At 47.8% G+C, this 19,443-nt stretch overlaps 1 protein-coding gene across 1 annotated transcript in view; it reads left to right on the plus strand.

Moving 5' to 3' along the window:
- Window positions 1-19,443, plus strand: part of LOC104842692 (hydrocephalus-inducing protein homolog) — a 70,950-nt gene that overhangs the window by 1,208 nt on the left and 50,299 nt on the right. The window contains exons 2-6 of the mRNA XM_010585204.1: window positions 715-858; window positions 2,603-2,746; window positions 3,587-3,900; window positions 16,706-16,904; window positions 18,834-18,950. Coding sequence (XP_010583506.1) covers window positions 715-858; window positions 2,603-2,746; window positions 3,587-3,900; window positions 16,706-16,904; window positions 18,834-18,950 — 918 coding nt within the window. The remainder of the gene's footprint in view (window positions 1-714; window positions 859-2,602; window positions 2,747-3,586; window positions 3,901-16,705; window positions 16,905-18,833; window positions 18,951-19,443) is intronic.

A 19,443-nucleotide genomic window follows, 5' to 3' on the forward strand; every position in this document is an offset into this window, starting at 1 on the left:
ATGTGCAACACAGGTGATTTTGAAGTCTGTAGGCTCTGAGGAGGAGTTGAGTTGTGGTGGTGTATCAGAGGGAAGAGTGAGAAATAAAGAGGGGAATTTGGGGAAGTGAAACCATGAGAAATCAGGAAAAAGTCTCGAATGTAAGAGCATCCAGCTTAAGCAGAGGGTTTTCATGTGAAGTGCAAGACATCTCTTTCCTGGGGAGGTTTATTTTAAAACCAGCTCTAGGAGGGCACAGTACATCCTGGCAATGAGTGATCCCCTCTTTACCTGAAGGCAGTCAGGCTATTTGGGTTTTTGTCATGGATCCTTTCCACTAAGCTTCCAAGAAAGGGTTTGCTAGCATTGGCCCTTCTATCACCTGTTTCCCTTAATATGGTTTTGGGTTTTTTAATCAGTTCCTATAGGTTTCTGTAAGCATTATGCTTGGCAATGGGAGAAATAAAAAATAATCATTTGGGGCAGGGATTATTGCAATTGTAAGCAGCACGTGACTCATGAGTGCCTTTTGTGGATATTAGGGTGTAGCATTATGGACATTTGAGTGCAGAATAAACAGGATGCAGCATAAAAAGAAAAGGGGACTATTGAGGACACCAGTGACTGTACCTTTGTGGCAGTAATACAGTCCATGGTTAGGTGGCTAGCAAATGCAATATGTTTTCTGGACACCCTGCTAGCACCCACTGGGTGAAGTGTGACTCTTGCATGCAGGTGGTGAAGGAGCGGCTGCTGTGTCATGCCATCGTGGGGAGCAGGGCAGGGAAGGCACAGATAATGCAAGTGGATGTCACGTGTGAGTTTGTTGCTCCCATTCTGCAAATGTCTTCCAGAGAAATCACTTTCCGGGTAGAGAAGGTAAGTGTCTGGATTGCATCCTGGCATTTAGTGGCATGGCTGATGACCGAAAGCCTGTGGGGTGTGTGTGCTTATGTTCAGAGGAGGAACTTAAACAGCTTCTCCAAGTCTATGGAGCTTTGGCTATTGGTTTGAGCCAGACCAAGCTTTTGCCATTAACACTGAGATCATTATTTTGCTCCTCTGGTGTTGGGGACAGTCTCACCAGCTCTATTCTGCCCTTCTTGATGTGGAGGCAGAATTGAGCTGCTGAGCTAAGGGCGCAGGGTGAGATGTGTGGGACCCATGAGAACAGCATGGGCTTTGCACAGCCACCTCCTGTGCTGGGGCTGCAGGTGAGAGAGCAGATTGCTGCAGCTGAGTGTTGCTAAACCCCCTCCTCACCCTTCCTGAGGTGCTTTGTAAAGTAAGAAAGGATGTTTTTAGAGATGGGACTGGTTTTTAACTTCACCAAAGTAAAACTGAGGTTACAGCTGCTCTGCTGGGGGTGATCATGGCCACTTCTAGAGAGACACCAGTTTCTGTACTCAGTATAAAGGGGAGGGGTTTGAGGATCCTCCAAGGCATGGTGATGTCTGAACACGGATCCTGTAGGAAAGCTGAGAGAAACTGAGATTCCTGCCAACTCCTCAGGCTGATGAGGAAAAACTCTTATCTCTTGTTTCTTTTTGCCTTCTCTGAGGATGGTATGGATGCTAGCTCTTTGCATTTCCCCAGGCCTTACCTTCTTCAAAGGACTGGCAGATGTCCTTCAGCTGCAGTGATGATAACACCAATGCAAAGCAGGTGCCCTTTAGTCTCTGGATCCCAACTCCTGCATCATCTCTCCCTCTACTGTGAGGTGTCTGAAAAAGTGAAGATATTTCATTATTTAGTTTCTGTGTTTTCAGGTCTCTACTCTGGTTCCCACGCTTCCAGAGAAGCACAAAATTGTGTGAGCAGGCAGTTCAGATTTAATTAGAGGCTTTTCAGCTGTCCCTGATGTCTGCCTGTGGTCTGCTTGATGCCATGTGCTCCAATTTATCAAGTGCTATGACACTGCAGCTGTTGGATATCAAGACGTCTAGAACTATTTCCCAAATACTGTCTAGTTTATATAAGCCATGCAGGAAACCCAGAGCAATGCATAAACAAGAAGAAATAGCTTAGGCTGGGCTTAGCTTTGAAGCTACAGACACCTTGTCACTGTAGTAGGGGCAGCAGGACACACGTTGCAATTAGACTGTTGAGGTTTCTAGCTGGCTGTATGTGCACGTAAATGTTCAAAGCTAACCTTAGGCTACTGCAGGCTCTCTGCTATGGGCTAAATCCTGCTTGCTTTTCTCCTCTGACTAGCATCACTGCTTTTATGAGGCTACTAGAACCAGTAAGGTTGTAAGAAATTATTGTATGCAACTGAAAATCATCTTGTACCATTCTGCCCAAGAGAGGATATAAAACTGGAGACAAACAGTCTGGGTTCACTTTCTGGTTTTGATCTTGTTCAAGCAGCTGTCTCCTTTCAGGGTCTTATTCCCTCATCTGTACGCAAGACTGTTTCCCTGTCCTCTGGGGGATGCTGTGTTTTCTAAACATGAAAAGCAGCTGATATATTTAGAGAAAAACCTTCTAGAAGGGTAGAAACTAATAAAAACAGTAAATAGAGATATGCACTTTTGGGGCTGAAAAATTTGAAATGCCTTGGAAGGGGAAGGAGGTCCATGGCCACTTCAGGTTGTTTTTTCCTTGTCTCCTGTTTCTGTAGCAACCCAGTGATGTCCTAACTCTGCAGTACAAGCCTCTTTCTTTAAAAAACATCTCCTCCCTGCCACTCAGCATTGTCCTGACCTTAGAGCAGCCCTTCTTGATCTGCGATGCAGACCAGCAGCCCCTCTCTGCAGTTGTTCAGGTGAGCAGCCATGGACCTTTCTGCTGGTGGGGTTTGAAGAGGGAGAAGTGTGATCGTACCTTTCTGTTGGGAGGTCCTCCTAGTAGAGAAGTTTGTTCTGCAGAGTCAGCAGTAGACTGGTCTGAACTAAATCAGATTTGAAACAAGCTGCTGAAGGAAATGAAATATCATCTGAGTCTGGCTCTAAGACATGAGGAGAGGGGAGCAGGCAACTAGGTCTGGGCAAGCCATGTAGTAAAGGTGTCCCTTGGAAGCCATCCCAGCTCTCCAGCAGCCGTTCTCAGATAACCTTAAGAGCAGCTTGCTCTCTTCAAGGGCAGCCCTGCTTTCAGGAAGGCTGAGGATGCTCCTCCAGCCTCTGCCTGGCACCTGCCCCTTTGTCGGTGGAAGGTGTTGGACATGGACTCTGCTAAACACGTGTTGTTGTAGGCATGGCCACCGCTTCTATGCCAGTGACTTGCCTATGCAAGGGTGAGGCTGCTATGCCATGTCACTTGTGCTGGGAGGATAAAGGAGTTCCTCTAGAGGCAGGGCAAAAGGCCCTGGTGCGCCAGAGTGCTGATTTGGTTGTGTATTCAGCATATAGCTTTTGTGGGTCCAGAATTCAGTAGAACAATATTTATCTCCCTCTTGTATTGATGCAGAGCACAGAGACATGAGCCTGAGAGAGTCTCAGACAAAAGTGCTGTGGTGCTTGCAGTCAGGCACACACCGTGAAGAAAATGAAGGATGAACTGAGAAGCCTACATTGTGATCACACTTTGAACATTTACACGTTTCAGGCTGTCAGACCTTGGGACTTTGTCACACTGGTGATTAATACTCTTCGTCTCCTTGCAGCCCATGAAGCTGGAGACAGGGGAGGAACTTCATCTCTCCATCAGATTTAACCCTGCTTATGAAGAGGATTTGGGTATCCGGGTAGTAGAGAAGGCTCTGAAGATACAGTTTCTTGAGCATCCTCATGAGGAGCAGGTCACCATTCGGGGAGAAGTCTACTTTCCGAATCTCCATATCGAGACCACGGCCCTGGATTTTGGCTGCATCTTGAATGACACTGAAGATGTGCGTTACATCGAGATGACCAACTGCAGCCCACTTCTTGTCCGCTACCACTGGTCATTCCTGACAGACAGCCAGGTGAACCAGATGAGGTATGTGCACTTTTGTCCTTTCCTTGAAGCTCTTCTTCCTGGTGTCCTCTCAGTACTTTGCAAAGACCAAGACTGTTTGCCTGGGATCTGATAAATTGCTTTCAACTTTTCCTTGTGGAAATAACACCTACCAGCTGTGGTCAGGCTAGATGCTCAGGGAACAGGTGATCTCTACCAGTTTGACACTGGAAAGGAGACAGTGTTCTCCAGTCGAGCTGGGACCGTAAGAGACTACCAACACTTTTTTGCATAGCCCATAACCTAGAATCCTGCTTTGTCTCTGGAGCCACAAAGCCATGCTTAGACACTTGGAGAAACAGATATATAACATGACCTCTTTTCCTTCCCTGCCAACCCTGTTTGTTGTCATTTCATGCGAAGAACCTACACAGGCGCTGCCACCGGAACGATATGCTGCTGTCCCAGTTTCTTGGTGCTGCTTTGCTGTAGTCCCCATACTGGTTCCCCTGGGAAGGGAAGCTGGTGTAGAAAGCTGCTTTCTCAGACCATTGTGGCCTGAGGCAAATACCGCTTTGGTGAAGCGAGTTTTCATCTGTTAAAACACAGGTCACATTCACAAAATGGCTATTTAGCGCTTTATGGCAAAATGGCAGGCTCTGCTGTGGCTTTAGGTGCAGCTGTAGATGTTGGTTGGGAGCACTTGTCCAAACATCCCTGGGAAGCAGGGCCATCCCATGCTGTCTGTGGTTTTCAAGCCCAAGAGCCATCTCGCAGTTGTGCTGGAGCACATCTATAAACACATTTTTAGCAGTTCCTCCTGCTGTGGCCTTTCTGCATAGTACAAAAGTTTAGTCTGGGCAGTTTTAATTACAGTAGCAAATGGTTTTTCCATAATGCCCTAGGAAACTGAGCAAAGTTAACCATTGTGCATTGAAGTGCTGCTATTACAAATAATAGAGATCATCAATAGACTGTTTCGTTTATGGAATTGTGTTCTGGCTCAGAGGAGATGACCTCTTGGGAACTGGAAATTAGCTATGGCTATGAGGAGGGCTTGGAGGAGAAGATGACCTGGCCACTGGGGTAGCCCATTCACAGCTGGGTCTTACCAAGTAACAGCAAGTCTTTAGTGTGGCCCTTCTTGATGCATGGCACCTTCAAAAACAGACCCTAAAATGCAGAGGAAAGTCTGGAAAAGCAGGTGGAGGGAGGTGGGCAGGGAAGGAGGAGCAGGGCTGTAAGCTCTGCTTGGAGGCCTCTGTCATCTCCTGGTAAATTAGATTAGGGTTTAATTACAAGCTAAAGGGAAAATCTAATTTTGGTGATAGAACAATGCATATATCTTATAATAACAGAGAAACAAGCACATTACAGCGAAGCCTGTGTGGAATTAATTTCCTCTGGGGCCACTTGTTGGCCAGTTGCCTGTTTATCTTTACTCTTATCATTATTTTTTTTTTAACCAGTTTAGGGTTTTGGAAATGTGAATGCTGAATCAGTTTTCAGCTTTCAATTACCCTATCTCCACCTAAATTGGCTTTGCTGGACCTGAGCCTGCAGGTGCTTGTTATTCTAGCAGATACTGAGTCACCCAACTCTGCTAAGTTGGTAGCAGTTGAGGGTCCTGAGCATCTGGCAGGATAGTGGCCTCTGCTCTGAAGGGTTTGGCATAGCCCCTTTGCTGGCTCATTAACACTGTGGACATTACAACAGCTCCCTTTTCTGCTCTGCATGTTAATTAAGCAGCAATGTACTCTCTCTGGGTCCCTCAGTGGACACCATGTGATTCTCCATGGCAGAGCTGGAAATGAAGATGGTCTCCAAGCTATTAACACCTCAAATTGCTCATTAAGAGCCTGGCAGAAGGGCAGCATGTCAGATATTATTTCTGGTCTGCATTAAGCACTGTTGGTATTCTAAATTATCAGATCAAACTAACTCAGTCTGACATCGAGGGAATCAAACATCAGGTCTCATGAAGGTGAGATCAATAGAATTTAACCATCCATACATCTAACCTTGCTGGAGCCAATCATCAGAGACTCCCAGCATCAATCAGACACACACATTCATTTTGGCTAGGAGAGAAAAATATTGTTTCTCTGCTAGGACAAGACTCTGTGTGCCTAGATCTCTTTTTTTCTTTTAATTGTTCAACCCATTTTTTCCTCCTTTTCAGTTGCTGCTGCTACTTTGAGAAGAGCAATCATATAAGCAGCATCGTCCAACCGTTGCTGTCTGGTTGGACATGCCCAACTCATGCCAACCCATGCCCCTTCTCTGATATTGCTGAGCCATAAATCTCTTGTGGTTACTGTTCTTCTAGACCCTATGTGGTTACAGACAGACTGAGACTAGGCTCTCTTCATCTCTTGGACCTTTGATAGCTCAAAGCTGAGTTAAGCCTTTGCACCAAGATGTTTTCTGCAGGATTGGAATGATCTCCAGGATCACCCAGCAGGAGATAGTAGATCTGGAGTCAAATTCAAACATTTCATCGTATATCTTACCTCAGAGGTTTCTTCTTGAAAGACCAATCTGTCCCCATTTCTAAAGGCAGTATCGAGCTCCTCGGCTTTGCTTGGGATTCCCGTCAACAGGAAGACATTAAATCCAAAGGATATACAAGGATTTTCTTAGAGACGTGTGACAAAGGCTTATCCCCAAACTTAGCTGTTCTCTAGAGTTTTCATCCTTTATTAAGGATCTGTGCCTTGTCATTTACTTTGAGCATTGCTCTTCCTGCATCACCTCTTTGTCCCCTTCCTGTGAGATGTATTCCCTCCCTGGGATAGAACGAAGACACACTGAGTGGTCTGTGTGCCAGGATGGATCAGCAGGGAGCTTTGCACCTCCATGGCACATGTCAAACTCCCCCCATATGTTGATCTGATGTCTCTGGAGAGTGGGAACTTCTTGACTACCAATCCAGCATAATGAATTGCTAGTAGATTCTTTGGGGAAAGGGTTTGTTGAACAGAACGTGTAGAAAATGACTCTTTCCTTTCCATCCAGGATTTTCTCAGCCAATTTGTTTTGAACAAACTAGGAGCCTTTTTCCTCCCAAGTGGGTCTTCCTTTAGCATTAGTAATTTCTCATGCCTCTGCCCTCTTTCTTTCCATGTCCCCTGGCAGGTTGCACTGCAGGGACCCTGTGAGCCAGATCTCAGCCTTGTTACTGACACAAAAAACCAATTCCGTGATATATGGGGGGGGGGGGGGGGGGTTTTTATAACAAGGAAGAAATGGAAAATGCAGACAGTGAAAAACAGTGCAAGGCAAAAATCTGACAGCAGTGCTCTGTCAGCCACCGGAGGGGAGAGGCAGCAACATCAGCAGCGAGAATATCCATCAGAAATGCATACATCCACCATGTCCCTGATGCTGGGGAGTCTGAGATGAGTGACAGTTGAGCATACCCCCTTCTCACCCCCCAGTGCTATCAGCTCCTTGCGGCAGTACATTTTAGGCTTTGGTAGCCCCATAGGTGCTACTTTTTCTGCTTAAATCCCGTGGGTGACTTAGAAAAGGAGGGCTGAAGTTGTGGTGGAAATATGCTGCTGAACGTGTCCTTCAGCTGCATGTGGTTTGGCAGCAGCAGAGCAGCAGTTTGCTTGGTGTAACAGAGAAGTGGCCTCTTATTTCTCAGAGATGGAGTCTCTTGGAGCAAGGGCTGGGTGCCGCACAGGCATCAATTCCGGGGTGGCAGTCTGGCTGCCGTGAATGGCTTATGGAGAGGCTCTGTACTCAGGGACAGAGACACTGGATAGCTGAAGCAAGGGAGACTTGGAAATTTGCTACCTGTTCCACCCAGACAGAATGAAAAGTAAATAAAATTATTGTCAAGGAAGGGGTTGGAGCCAGGCATAAGCGAGTATATGTTGTTACCAAGTCTATATTAGAGACATAAACCTGGATACAAGGTGTGGTACAGTGATGCTTTATCAGGACAAAGGTTGGTGGGTGGTGATTTCTGACTTGCAACATGTCTGTAAGCTTCTTTCTTCTCTACCTTCACCTTCAGCATGGTGACCACCATCATGCACCCTCCATCTCTGTGCCTTTTTCAGCATGGTGCTGCTCTTTTCCCAGCTTGTTTGCTGGCAAGTCAGCCAGCCTGCCCCAGGCCTGGGAATGGCACCTTCTGGTTGAGCTCCTGGGAGCGTGACTGCGGGTTTGAGACAGCTTCTGCTGCCCCAGGGCTTCTGACCACTGGTTATTCTGTCACGTGCCTGGAGGACTTTTGCCTGGGCAATCAGAATGGAGGTTGGAGCCCGGAACAGCCGTATGGGAATCGCTTTAACTATTACATTTGGGTTTTCTGAGCCTCAGCCCCCTTCTTTGCACAAGGGTGACAGACCCGGAGATCTGTCATTTGCCTTGGCAGGCTGGGGAGCAGCCCCATGGTGTTGGAGAAGCGGATTGAGGGTAGGGAAGGCAAAGGAGAAAGCGTTGCTTGGGTAAAAAGCACTGCACATCCCACCTAAGGTGCTGTCAGGCAGCTGGCTGTCTCCCTGGCTTTGTCCTGTGCCATCAGGACAAAGCGTGGGAGATATCCATGTGTCATCCACGCCCCAAGTAGGCTGTGGTTAGATGGGGGTTGCCTTCTGGTTTTTATAGCTGGTCAGCAAACGCTGGAAGGTGATGACTTCTTGCTCTGCCAGTGATGGTTTAGCTAGCAAACCTGGGAAGCAGCTGACTTCTCTCTGCTTTCTGAACATCTTGATTACCCAAGGCACACAGTGGGAATCAAAGGTACGTTTGCACTGCAAACAGTGTCCTTCTTATAAATGCCATTACACCTGTGCTGCCTGGATGGCTTGTGCTTTAATTCCCTCTGGGCAGGAGGATGCTGCTCAAGGCCCATCTCTGCAGAGCTTTACTGTTTATGAAACAAAATGTTGATATTTTTTTTTTTCTTGATTTTTTTTGTTGTTGTTGTTCATGGGGACAGCTCACTGTCATAGCCTCACTGAAGCAGAGCGAGAGCATGAATTTGGGAACCACTGCTGTTGCTTCCACTTCATCTCTGGCAGAGCACTGAGTAGGGAAGCCATTAGATGAAATCTGGGTGGCAAGATAGGGTATTTACTCCTGTTTATTTGCTGATTTGCTGTCACTGCATGTGGCAATGATGAGGAAGGTGACATAGTTTTCCAGACCTTGTTTCTCTTAATTTCTCCAGTTGTTTCTCACCCATCACACTTTTCCTGCTTCCTGCAGGCTGTGCATCAAACAGCTTTCCTTAAGGGAAAAAATCTGTCTGAACCCACTGGCATCACCCTGCCCAAGAGTGCTGTTTCTAGGATTGCTGTGCTCTTTCCTGGTCCATCCCTGTCTTGGACCTGTCTTCACAGGGTCACTGAGAGATCTTCAAACTTAGAAAGGGGCTCAAGCCAAATTTTAATCCAGCTATCAAATCTTCATATCTTTGAGGGTATAAATCTGCACTGGGGATTTTTGTGCTGACTCCTTCTACTCCAAGATTCTTCCTAGCACAGAGGGGATGGAGAGCTCAGCACCCTGCCCATCCAATCTTCATCCTGGAGCTGGCTGCTGCCAAGACAGGGATTTGCAGCAAAATCCCTTCCAGAGAACGGGGATTTTGTCCTGTATGAGGCTGGAGTCTCACAAGACGGTGAAACTGGTGCTCGTCCTTCTGTACAGCCGCTCTTTCTCCTCAAGAGGCTGATACTGGGATAGTGGATGGACAGCATGAGTTTTGGGTGGGTTTCAGATCCCTTGCTGCTTACTGGCTGGGTTAAGGCAGACGAGGAGAGCACCAGTCAGGGAGATTGTTTCCCAAAACATAATCACATATTTCTTTTCAGAAAGGGTGGGATCTGCCAAGCACGTGCCAGTGCTCTGTTTTTTCTGTTGTATCACTGAGGAGGCAGGAGATTGTCCTAGCGTGGAGCAGAAGCAATGCTTGCTGTTCCTCTAAAAGCCAGGTGACCAAAGCCAGTGTTTTGGTCCCCCAGTGGTTTCTTTGCCAATGTTTTCCTTGCCCACAGTCACCAGGTCCATGTTCTCTAGGTGAGGAGCCACTCTGTGCTGCGATAGTCTCTGTTAAATGACCCTATTAAAAAAAAAAAAAAAAAAAAAATTCTCCTCCAGCTCGCCCATCTCTTCATCCCTGAAAACAGCCACAGTGTGAAGAACTGCCGTTACTACTGCCCTTGAAGCTGTAAAGGAGCATTAATTCATAGAATATCTCAAGTTGGAAGGGACCCGTAAGGTTCATTGAGTCCGACTTCCTGCTCCTTGCAGGACTACCTAAAACTAAATCATATGACTAAGAGCATCGTCGAGACGATCCTTGAACTCTGACAGATTGCTGCACTGGTTGCAGAAGCAGGTGGATTGTCTCTGTCAACTCAGAGAACAACTTGCAATTGAGTTAAAGTATGGACCCTGTGTTCAAACAGCCCACGTGAGCACTTTGGGATGTTAGGGATGGATCACCATAAATCTGTTTCTCCCGACTCCGGCAGGGAGGCAGCCAGTGGCAAAGAGAGGGGGAAACCTTTAGCCCTCTACAGCATAGCAGCTTGGAAAGGACTTCAGCCTGCAGGGAGATTTAATGGGGCTCTGCAAGAGTGGGGCAGCCCAAAGAGATGCCCACACCAGAGTTATCGGTGTGGGATGCTGCAAGAAGGATTGATTTATTCCCCACCGCCCACTTCGCATAGCAAAGGGAGGCAGGAGTCCCTGGGGTGTCGGGCACCCTGAGGGTCCTTCTGGGCCAGCTGGCATGCCATGCATTTTTGAGAGTGCCTAACTCAATTAATGCCGCCTTTTCAGCTGCTCTGCCCTCGGGAGAGCCATTTTTCCTCCCCTGTGGGAAACTTTTCCAACTGTGAGCTTGCTGTGCTTGCTGCTTCTTCAGTGGTAACTGCCACCTCTCTCTCACCCACTTGCTTCCATCACCCCACACTTGTCCCCAGCTGTCCCCGGTGTCACCTGGACCAGGCCAATCCTGTCTGCTCGTCCCTTGCCCCACTCCCAGGAGCTCAGTGGGGCCATTGGACTGTGAGCATGTTTCCTGGGAGTATGTTGCCCTTGCTCTCGGTAAAGCAGGGGGTAGTTATGTTGTACTATGTGAGTGAATTTTAATAATAACTCAACAGCAATGTTAACTTGCTTTTTCACAGGGTAAAAGCCACACACAGCCTTAAATCTGTGATTTCTGCTGGTGTGAGGGACCCTGCTCTTTCTGGACAGGGGATGGATGGTGATGCCAGCATAGTCAGCAGGGTTGAGCTTCAGCGTCTTGTCTGATTTATTTTGGGATGCGACCCTAGGAAGTACATTAAACTGGAGCTGTTTGTTTGTTTGGTTTTTATTCTGTGTTCGTTATCATTGCTGCTTTACCTTCTCCTGCCTTTCCCTGTGGTGACCCGCTGCAGAATTCCATTCGGAGGGCATACTGGGCTGTGGCATCACTGCCTGCCTGGTACATGCCGGGCAGCCCGCATCAGCGTGGGCCAGTGGAGACACCTTCTGGGGTTTGGTAGAAGCGGTCGAGACAAGCAGGGACATTTCCTTCTAGGTGAGAACTTCAGGATGTGCTTCGTCATTTCATCTTCCTCCTTTTCCTCACTCTGCTCTTGGCACTGTGGAAGGACAGTGATGCTAGCTGGGGGGCAGAGAGGCTGGCAGCCGTGCTGTGAGCTTGTCTTCAACGTTCGGTTTTCCTACAAAGCAGCTGCAAGCCCTTGCGCTCCAGGGGTTGCGAGGTCTTTGTGTGCTGCCGTGGGGTGCAACAGGGCAGCCAGAGTGCAGGGGTGCCTAGGCAGAGCCCATGTACATGCTGGTCCTCAACCCCCAGGATGCTTCAGCTCAGGTTTGAGCTGCTTTTTGGCTTCTTGTAGGGTGAAGCTGGCCTGCCAGATGCACCTGGTCTGGTCCCTACCATCTCAGGCTGTGTCCTGTTCATCCCTTTCACGAACTTGTTGAGATCTAGCTTTGGTCTCCTGCAACCTTTACCCGAAAGAGAGGATAGACTGAGAATATCTTTCTTTCTGTGGCTGGGAGCCTTCTGCTTGCTTAACACACCCAGGAGCAGCCTGTTGCTCTCAACTGGTTATGTTCAACCAGTTCTTTGGCTTCCTGCCACTTCCTAATATTTTTTAACCCTTGCAGCCATACCCTTCATGTTTCCAAGCTCTTGGCGCTTGTCCCCATGAAGACATCTTAAAATGGTGAATGTCTAGATCCCTGCCACAAAGATGGCTGGAACACATCTCTCCTTTGTTATCAGTTATGGGAGTTGTTACAGTTGTCTGTTTGCAGAGCTCATTTTTGAAGTAGCTGGTAAGATTGTAACTGGTGCTGATTACTTTAAATAGCATGTCTAAATTACAGCTGTCAGGCCTTGTTTAATTTTGAGCAGAGACTACAAATTGTATTTATTGTTAGAGCTACTGATTTGTTCAGGGGGACCTTTGGCCAGAGTCTTATTGAGAAGCATCTTTCTGTCAGATGGAGAAATCAGTAGCTTCCTACCACTTCACCTGATGCTTATAAACCACCTGGCTGATGTGCAAAACATGAGGAAGGAGAGGGCTTAATGGGTAATGTTTAGCTGTCTGTAAAATCAGTACAGGTCAGAATAACTCCAGTAAAGTCAGTGGAGTCTTCTTCCTGGGCTGTAGCTTGTGTAGAAAGCAAAGTACTGCTGTGGAAGGATGATGTCCACAAAGACTCGCTGTGCCTGCAGTGCCGGTTGTGGCTGGCCCTGATCCAGCTTAGACTGGACCAAGGCGGCTGAGGAGCTTTTGTGCCCACACCCTATGGAAATAACTCTGGGAGAGGCATGAGCCATGTCAGATGGAGCTTGAGGGACCTCAGACCCTCATCTAACTCTTCTTGTCAAAAGTGATGGTACAGTTGAGGCCTGTGGGCTTCAGAAGGAGCTGAAGACTGTAGGTGCACCCCAAAATCAAATCCTGTGGTTTCTGCTGAAAGGTGCTGGAGAGCTTTGATTGCTGCCCAAGTAAAGTGAGATACTTCTTTTCAGTAGTAACATCCCTGCATCTATTCCTACACAATTTCTACTTTCAAACAAGGCATTGAAATTCTTCCTGATCTCTCAGAACTGACTTTTTTCTGACTCAAGTAAGTGGCTGTTAAAACTGCATATTAACTTCAAGTTAATTAATACTTGGTCACAGTGGGATGTCCCCAGGACTGCTCTCTGCATTCAGATGAATGCCGAATCCAGCTTAATCATTTCCAGCGTGTGTGAGACAGAAGTTGGAAGTGTCGGATCTCATTGCAGTGACGTTGCTTCTCTGCCTCTCCACTGCTTGGTCTGAATTTCAATGTGTGGTTCAGTGAATACATAAACCTCTGCTCAGCAGTGGAATTTATCCTAGCAAAGAAATAGTCGTTAGGGCCATTTGGATGAAATGCAGTTTAATATTTGCTACTGATGAGGGTAAACCATTACCACCACCTTCCTCAGCTGCCGGCCAGGCGCCCCAGCTCAAGCCCAGTGTTCCCACACGGTGCACTGGGAAGGCTTTCAGTCTACTTCTTTATTATATTATTTTATTTTCAGTTGCAAACACCCCTAGGTTGACCAGGGCTTGCTCTGAAGTGCTTTTCTAATATGCATGTGATGGCTTGAAAGAGACAGAAAAGTGCATCGAAGGGGCCTGTAAGCCTGTATAGATGCGTCATGGACATGTGCTCTCTGGTGGTTTGCCCTGTCATAACCAGAAAAGAGCTCATGCTTTGTTGGGAGGTTTGTTTTCACCTGGTGCTGTGGCTGTGCCTAATGGGTGCACAAGCATGTGGTCCCTGGGGGCCTGGGCAAGGATGCTCCCCGCGTGGGTGCTGTGCCGTAGGGAAGCAGTCTCAACGCTGTTAAAGCTTTTGCATTTAATACAAAGGGATGGTGGCTTCTGGCACATGTCCCTGGTGCTAGCAGGGGCTGTGGGGAGCTCAGGCATTCCTGTTGCAGCACTGCAGGTTTGAAGGGGGGGAGGGCCGGTTCTGATGTTGATGGTTCTCACACAGCCTGAGCCAGCAGGGTCACATCATCCCACATGAATGTTCACATGTAGTTCACAGAAGCGGTGTGATTTCTAGCTCCTCTATTTTTGGAGGTGGGTGTGGGAAGCGGTGTGAAGCTGCGTCCTTAGCAGGCTCAGAAACTAGCAGACAGGCTGAGATACTTTTTTTTTCTAACATCTCAGAGGTTGGGGACAGTGGGTGGCACAAAGTTGTCCTGGTCCTAGCAGGAAGGGTGCCTCTCTCCCTGGTGTCAGTCTGTCTGTGCTCCCATCAAATCCCCGCTGTTAAGTCCTGGATGCATTTTTGTCTTATCTGGTGGGTGGCCAGGTTGGGTGAGATGGACCCAGAGGGATTAACACTTCACCTTCAGCTACTCTAGCTCCAGGCTGACTTGCTTATATCAGGCTTCTTGTCTCAGCTCCAGGGTGCTGGTGGAGGCACTTCCACAGCCCTTTGGACCCTCTGGTTTGGGATGGGTCCTCTCTGCTCCTTGCCTTCCTCCCTGCATTCACAACCTTGGCCGGAAGGTGCTGGAGAGGAAGAGCTGCCTAAAGCCTGGGCTGATGCTGAGCATCTTGTTATCTTCCCCTTCTTCTTTCCTAAGACAACCTCCTTCCCTTTAGTGCCAGGAAGATTTCTTGTCCCAGGGGTCAGCTTTCCATTGACACCTTGGCTTCCTTGCTCTCTTCCTCTCTTTTCACGTTACAGTTCTTGTTATTCATTCTGACTTTCCCCACTGGAAAAAGTCCCTCGCTGTACTTTGTGCTTCTCTGCAGCAGGATTCGCTAATCACATCATCTCCTAGCACCATGTCCCAGAGGGCTTCTACTTTAGAGTGAAAAATATTGTTGTCTAGGCACTGCGATCCCATGAAGTTGCCTCAAACCATTCTATAAAACTAAAGGTAATTTAATAAATGATTATGGATTCTCCATCTTGGGGGTTTACCTTCCCTCAGGAGTTGTTATTAACCCACAGTATTTATCACAAGCGGCTGTAAGAGCTGCCTTTTCATTTCCTCGCTAGGATGGATTGCAGCTAGCAGTTTTGGGACAGCCACTGTGGTGACAGCCAGACCTATGCACTCGACTGGTGCGGAGCTGGAGGGCTTTGAGGTGCTCCTGTTGGCACCCCTACACTGCAGGCATCTCTTTGGTCACCAGGGAAAGGTAGTGTTAAGCTGCGAGTTGCCCAAAAGCACCATTGTCACAGCTGAGCTGAAATTATTTCATCTTTAGGCAGCTGCTGAAGTTAGTGGCTGCTGCAGACATTGAGCAGTTTGGTCACCCACCAGCTCACCCCGACACACATTAAGGTGCCTCAGCTGAGGGCAGCGAAGGTTGCACAGATGGGACTGGAGATGGGCAATGCTCTGCGGGGACAAGCAAACACCTTTGTCCCCTCCACGCATTGCTTTGCTCTTCCACGCGTAGACAGTGCCGAGGTCTTGCTCGGGGTCCCCTGTGTTTTTGTGTGCAGTTGCAGGAAGGACAAGTCAGGTGGGACGTCTCAGGTTATAAAGGAGCAGAGCCTCTAATCCAGAAATTAAAACCAGCCTTAAATAATAAGCTACAAAGTTAAAGATAAATATTCATTTGGAAGCACATCATTAAAAGCACCGAATTCCCAGCTGGGAATGAAGCACCCAGGTTGCTGTAAAAAAATTTGCCTTGTTTGACTGGGGGGGAATGCTTGTAAATAGGTATGGTGAGAGGCAGGCATGGTTCAAGTGTGTCCATCTATGTGGCATTAGAAATAGAAGCAGAGCACCTGCCATGATTTAAAACAGAATGTAATCTGAGTCAGCTGGGAATGTTTGAAAATGTAAAACCATATACTTGTCACTGACAGATGTTGGTCAAACTATAAACTCGGCTCTGTTTGTAAAACAAGCTGTTGAACTGCTTTGCTGAATAATTTGCCAAATTGGTCCTCACACGATTTGTATTTAGAAACTGCTGGGCAGGTAATCATGCCATCAGGAAGTGCCACATCGGTTATAACCTCGTTTCAACAGAGCTGCTGCCCTTTTAGCACTAGGTGCAGTTAGAGCTGTTGTTTTGCAACCAGGGAATACCTGTGGCACAGCAGTGAGATGAATCTTGTCATCAATACTTGCTGTATGCTGATTAAAAACAACCAAAGCTTCCTTCCCCGAAGTGGTTATCGCTGCTGCTTTGGCGCTCATTGGGGATCAATGGGCTGTTTAATTATGAGTCTCTGTCTGGAGTTGCTCGACAAGTCTTTCCATGTTTGCCTTGGGTGTGTGAGGGTGTTCCTTGCTGGGCTCCCTGGGTGCCACCGAGTGGTGTTGGGCTCTGCCCTGTCAGGGCACAGCAGGCTGCGGGCATCACCGCTTGCTCATACTGACCTGCAGCTGTGGGTAATTGTTAGGGGAAATATTCAGGATAAATATCTAGTAGAGTTGTAAAACTTCTTGCTTTGGCCCTCTGGGTGGGTGTGTTCAGGAGGGCACTGGTGGGTCCATACTGGGTCGTCGCTGGCTGAATCTGCCCCTTTGCATCTGTCTCAACGTTTTTTGTACAGTTTATCCATTTTTCCCTTTCCCACTGCGCTTTTTGCCTCCCCGCAAGGCATTCACCTCTGTCGTCTTTGGTTCCTTGATGCAACCAGTTTCTAGCTGTCTGCTCTGCCGCTATACTGCTGTCATCCCTGGGCAGCCCCAAGTGTTGACCTGCTCCATCCTGGTTTGGGAGTTGCTGGGTCAGACCCATTATTGAGCTCACACCATCAGTGCCCGGCCAGGGGCCGCATCCTGCTGAGGAGCTGCTCGTGCAGTCTTCCCTCCCTCCCACTGCAGGTCCATGATCAAAGTGATGTTGTTTTACAGATTCAGTCCTCCAGCACCTAAATTTTTCATCAAACCCCAACTACTGAAGGAGGAGGGAACCTGGTTGGAGCGCTTGGCACCTGCAGAGAGCAGCTCCGGGGATGGAGGTGTGGAGGAGCTATCCGAAGCCCTGGGAGCAGCAGATGCAGCTGACTCCCTGGAATCAAAGGTAGATTTTCTTGTATGCCTACCACTTGCATTGTCTCCGCCAGCTTGCCACCGAAAAGCCGTGCTTGTGCTAATCTTTCTTTTTGCTGCTGTGCTGTCATGTGCCCTGAGAGCAGGCTGGACACAGGAGGGAGAAATAGGATAGTTTTGCTTGGAGAAGCCTACTCGGATCCTACTGATCTATGTTGAGTTGGGGATTTTTTTGGCTTGGGTTTTGTGTTGGGGTTTTTTGGGGTTTTTTTTCAATGTAAAGCGAGGCTTTTATCTGCATAGTGATGTGAAGGTTTTCAGTTTCCTTCCCATCTCGAGCCATGCCAAGTACTGATCTCGCATGTACCATCTTCTCCATCTTAGCTAGAGCCACCCATTTTCATGTCTCTGCCTTCACCCAAGAGCTGGTATTGCAATGACAGCCACAGGGCTGTCTTTTATAAAATGAGACTTTGCAAAGGCACTGTCTCTTCCTTCTACCATGGAAAATGGCCTTTGGTCTGCTGACCTTCCTGGTGAACCTCGGTGCTTTGGAGCTTGAGCTTGATGCTAGTGGGAACTGGTGCCTCGTTCTGCATCGAGTGGGACAGAGAGTGCTCCTGGGGCAATAAAAAAGGATGCAAGAAAGCACAGGAGGTTCCGAAAGCGCCAGCGTTGGCATTAAGTTCAAGGAGAGGGGGTTGCCCCTGCTCACATCCAAATATCAGTCATTTTAACGTTATAACTCTGCAAGTTTTTTCTGAATCATGAGGAAAGATACCCTGTGGATGTAAAACATAGCACGGCTAAATGTTTTCGGGTAGAAGTATGAAATCATCTTTATTTCCTGCTTTGTTGCCGTGTATGCACAAGTAAACCAAGGAAATTCAAGTGGATATGGCTAAGTAGGATCCAAAATTGTTTTAAAGGATACATCTGGATTGCAGTTTCATCTTCTGCCTGGGTCATTGTGTCAAGGCAATATCTGTATAACCTTCCTGGGGAGGTAGGAGACCACAGGCCTAGGAAAGATGTGGGTTAGCATCTTTGGGAATACGCACTTGGTAAAGCTTTGCTAGGTTTGAAAATGTGGAGATGACAGAAAAAGCATTGAAACATGAGAAGACTCAGCCCTCTGCAGTGCTTTATCTACTGGGGAGGTGTAGCCTCCAGTTAGGTCCAATGATGTCCCGTAAATATTCTTGCAGATTCTGCTTATGTCAAGGCCTTGGCACAAAGCACTTCTTCACATTACTGAAGAAGCAGGTATTCTTAAACTTCAAGAGCAATTGCAAAGCCCTTGATTATAAATAGGGGTCAGAAGCCCGGGGATGAGGTTCCTTTTGAAAGATGGCACCTCTAAGGTTAAACACCAGCTCTCAGCTGCTGCAAGACAGAAAAATGTTTTAGCTGCCTTCTTCAGGAAGGTGTCATTTGAGAAGAATGACCTGGTGGAGATCCTCAGCTCTCCAGCACTGATGAGTGCACGAGATGAAACCGAAGCACCATCTGAAATTGGATAGTTGTGCTAAGCACTTCCTAAGTTCTTATCTTCCCAGTTTTGACACTTCTCATTTGCAGCTGTGTTCCTATTTTTGTCATGGAGAACCTAACCTGTCCAGGCGTCGGGTCCTTGGCATGTTTCTTGGGCAGGAGTGAGCGAAGGCGAGCTGGCATGAGGGTGCAAAATACCCTTGAGGTCTCTGCCAGGACTGAGTGCTGGGTGCATCCAGCTTCCTCATGCAAGCTTGCATGTAGGAAGTGCAAATGGAACCTATGTTTCATCTGTGGCTGGGCTTGGACCCACACTGAACTGTTGGCATGGACATACCCCTATTTGATTTGCACCCAGGTCTCATTTTAGCTGCTCCTGGCTTGATGAGGTGGTGAAGCCTGCAGCAGAGTGGTCTCACTCAGAGCAGCCAGCTGCTTACTGCAGCCCATGGTGCTTGTTTTCCAGCTGCTACCATCTGGTGCTGTGGAGCTGGAAGGTGCTGCAGAGCCGGAGAGCCCAGTGAGGATCAAGGAATTGATGCAGTTTATGGAGGCAGAGCCCCTTGCCTTGGGAGTGGAGGAGGTAAGTGGGAATCTGACTTGCTTATGTAGCCCCCCGTTCCCACAGTGGCCCTCAGTGCTGCTCACAGAGTGGCCTCACACCCCTCCAAGCACATGGCACAGCACTGCTGAAGCAACTGGTCGTTGGAGAGGCCATGCGGGCCACATCATAGGGTTGACCAAGGATGTTACCGGTGCAGTACCTATGGAGGGCATTATTCATCTTGTTATTAATCGAGTGGTCAATAGGAGATTTCTGCAGTAGCTTTCACTGTAGCATCTTGAAAGAGAGCAGCATGTAAGTCAGAGAGACTGAAAAGCATCAGGAGTCAGATAAGCTGGGCTGGAGTCTTCTCCCCGGCTCCAAGGGCTCTCGCCTCCAAATGTCATGTTTTTGTAAAGGCAGTAAAAGGTGTTTTTTAAAGGGAAGTTATGCAGTGGAGAGAATTTCTTGCTGCCAGGAGACATCCCAAATTACTTTAATGTAGTGTATTAATTAATGCATTAATTAGTGA

This window comes from Haliaeetus leucocephalus, unplaced genomic scaffold, assembly GCF_000737465.1.
Source record: "Haliaeetus leucocephalus isolate CR32 unplaced genomic scaffold, Haliaeetus_leucocephalus-4.0 Scaffold92, whole genome shotgun sequence".
Lineage (NCBI taxonomy): Eukaryota > Metazoa > Chordata > Aves > Accipitriformes > Accipitridae > Haliaeetus > Haliaeetus leucocephalus.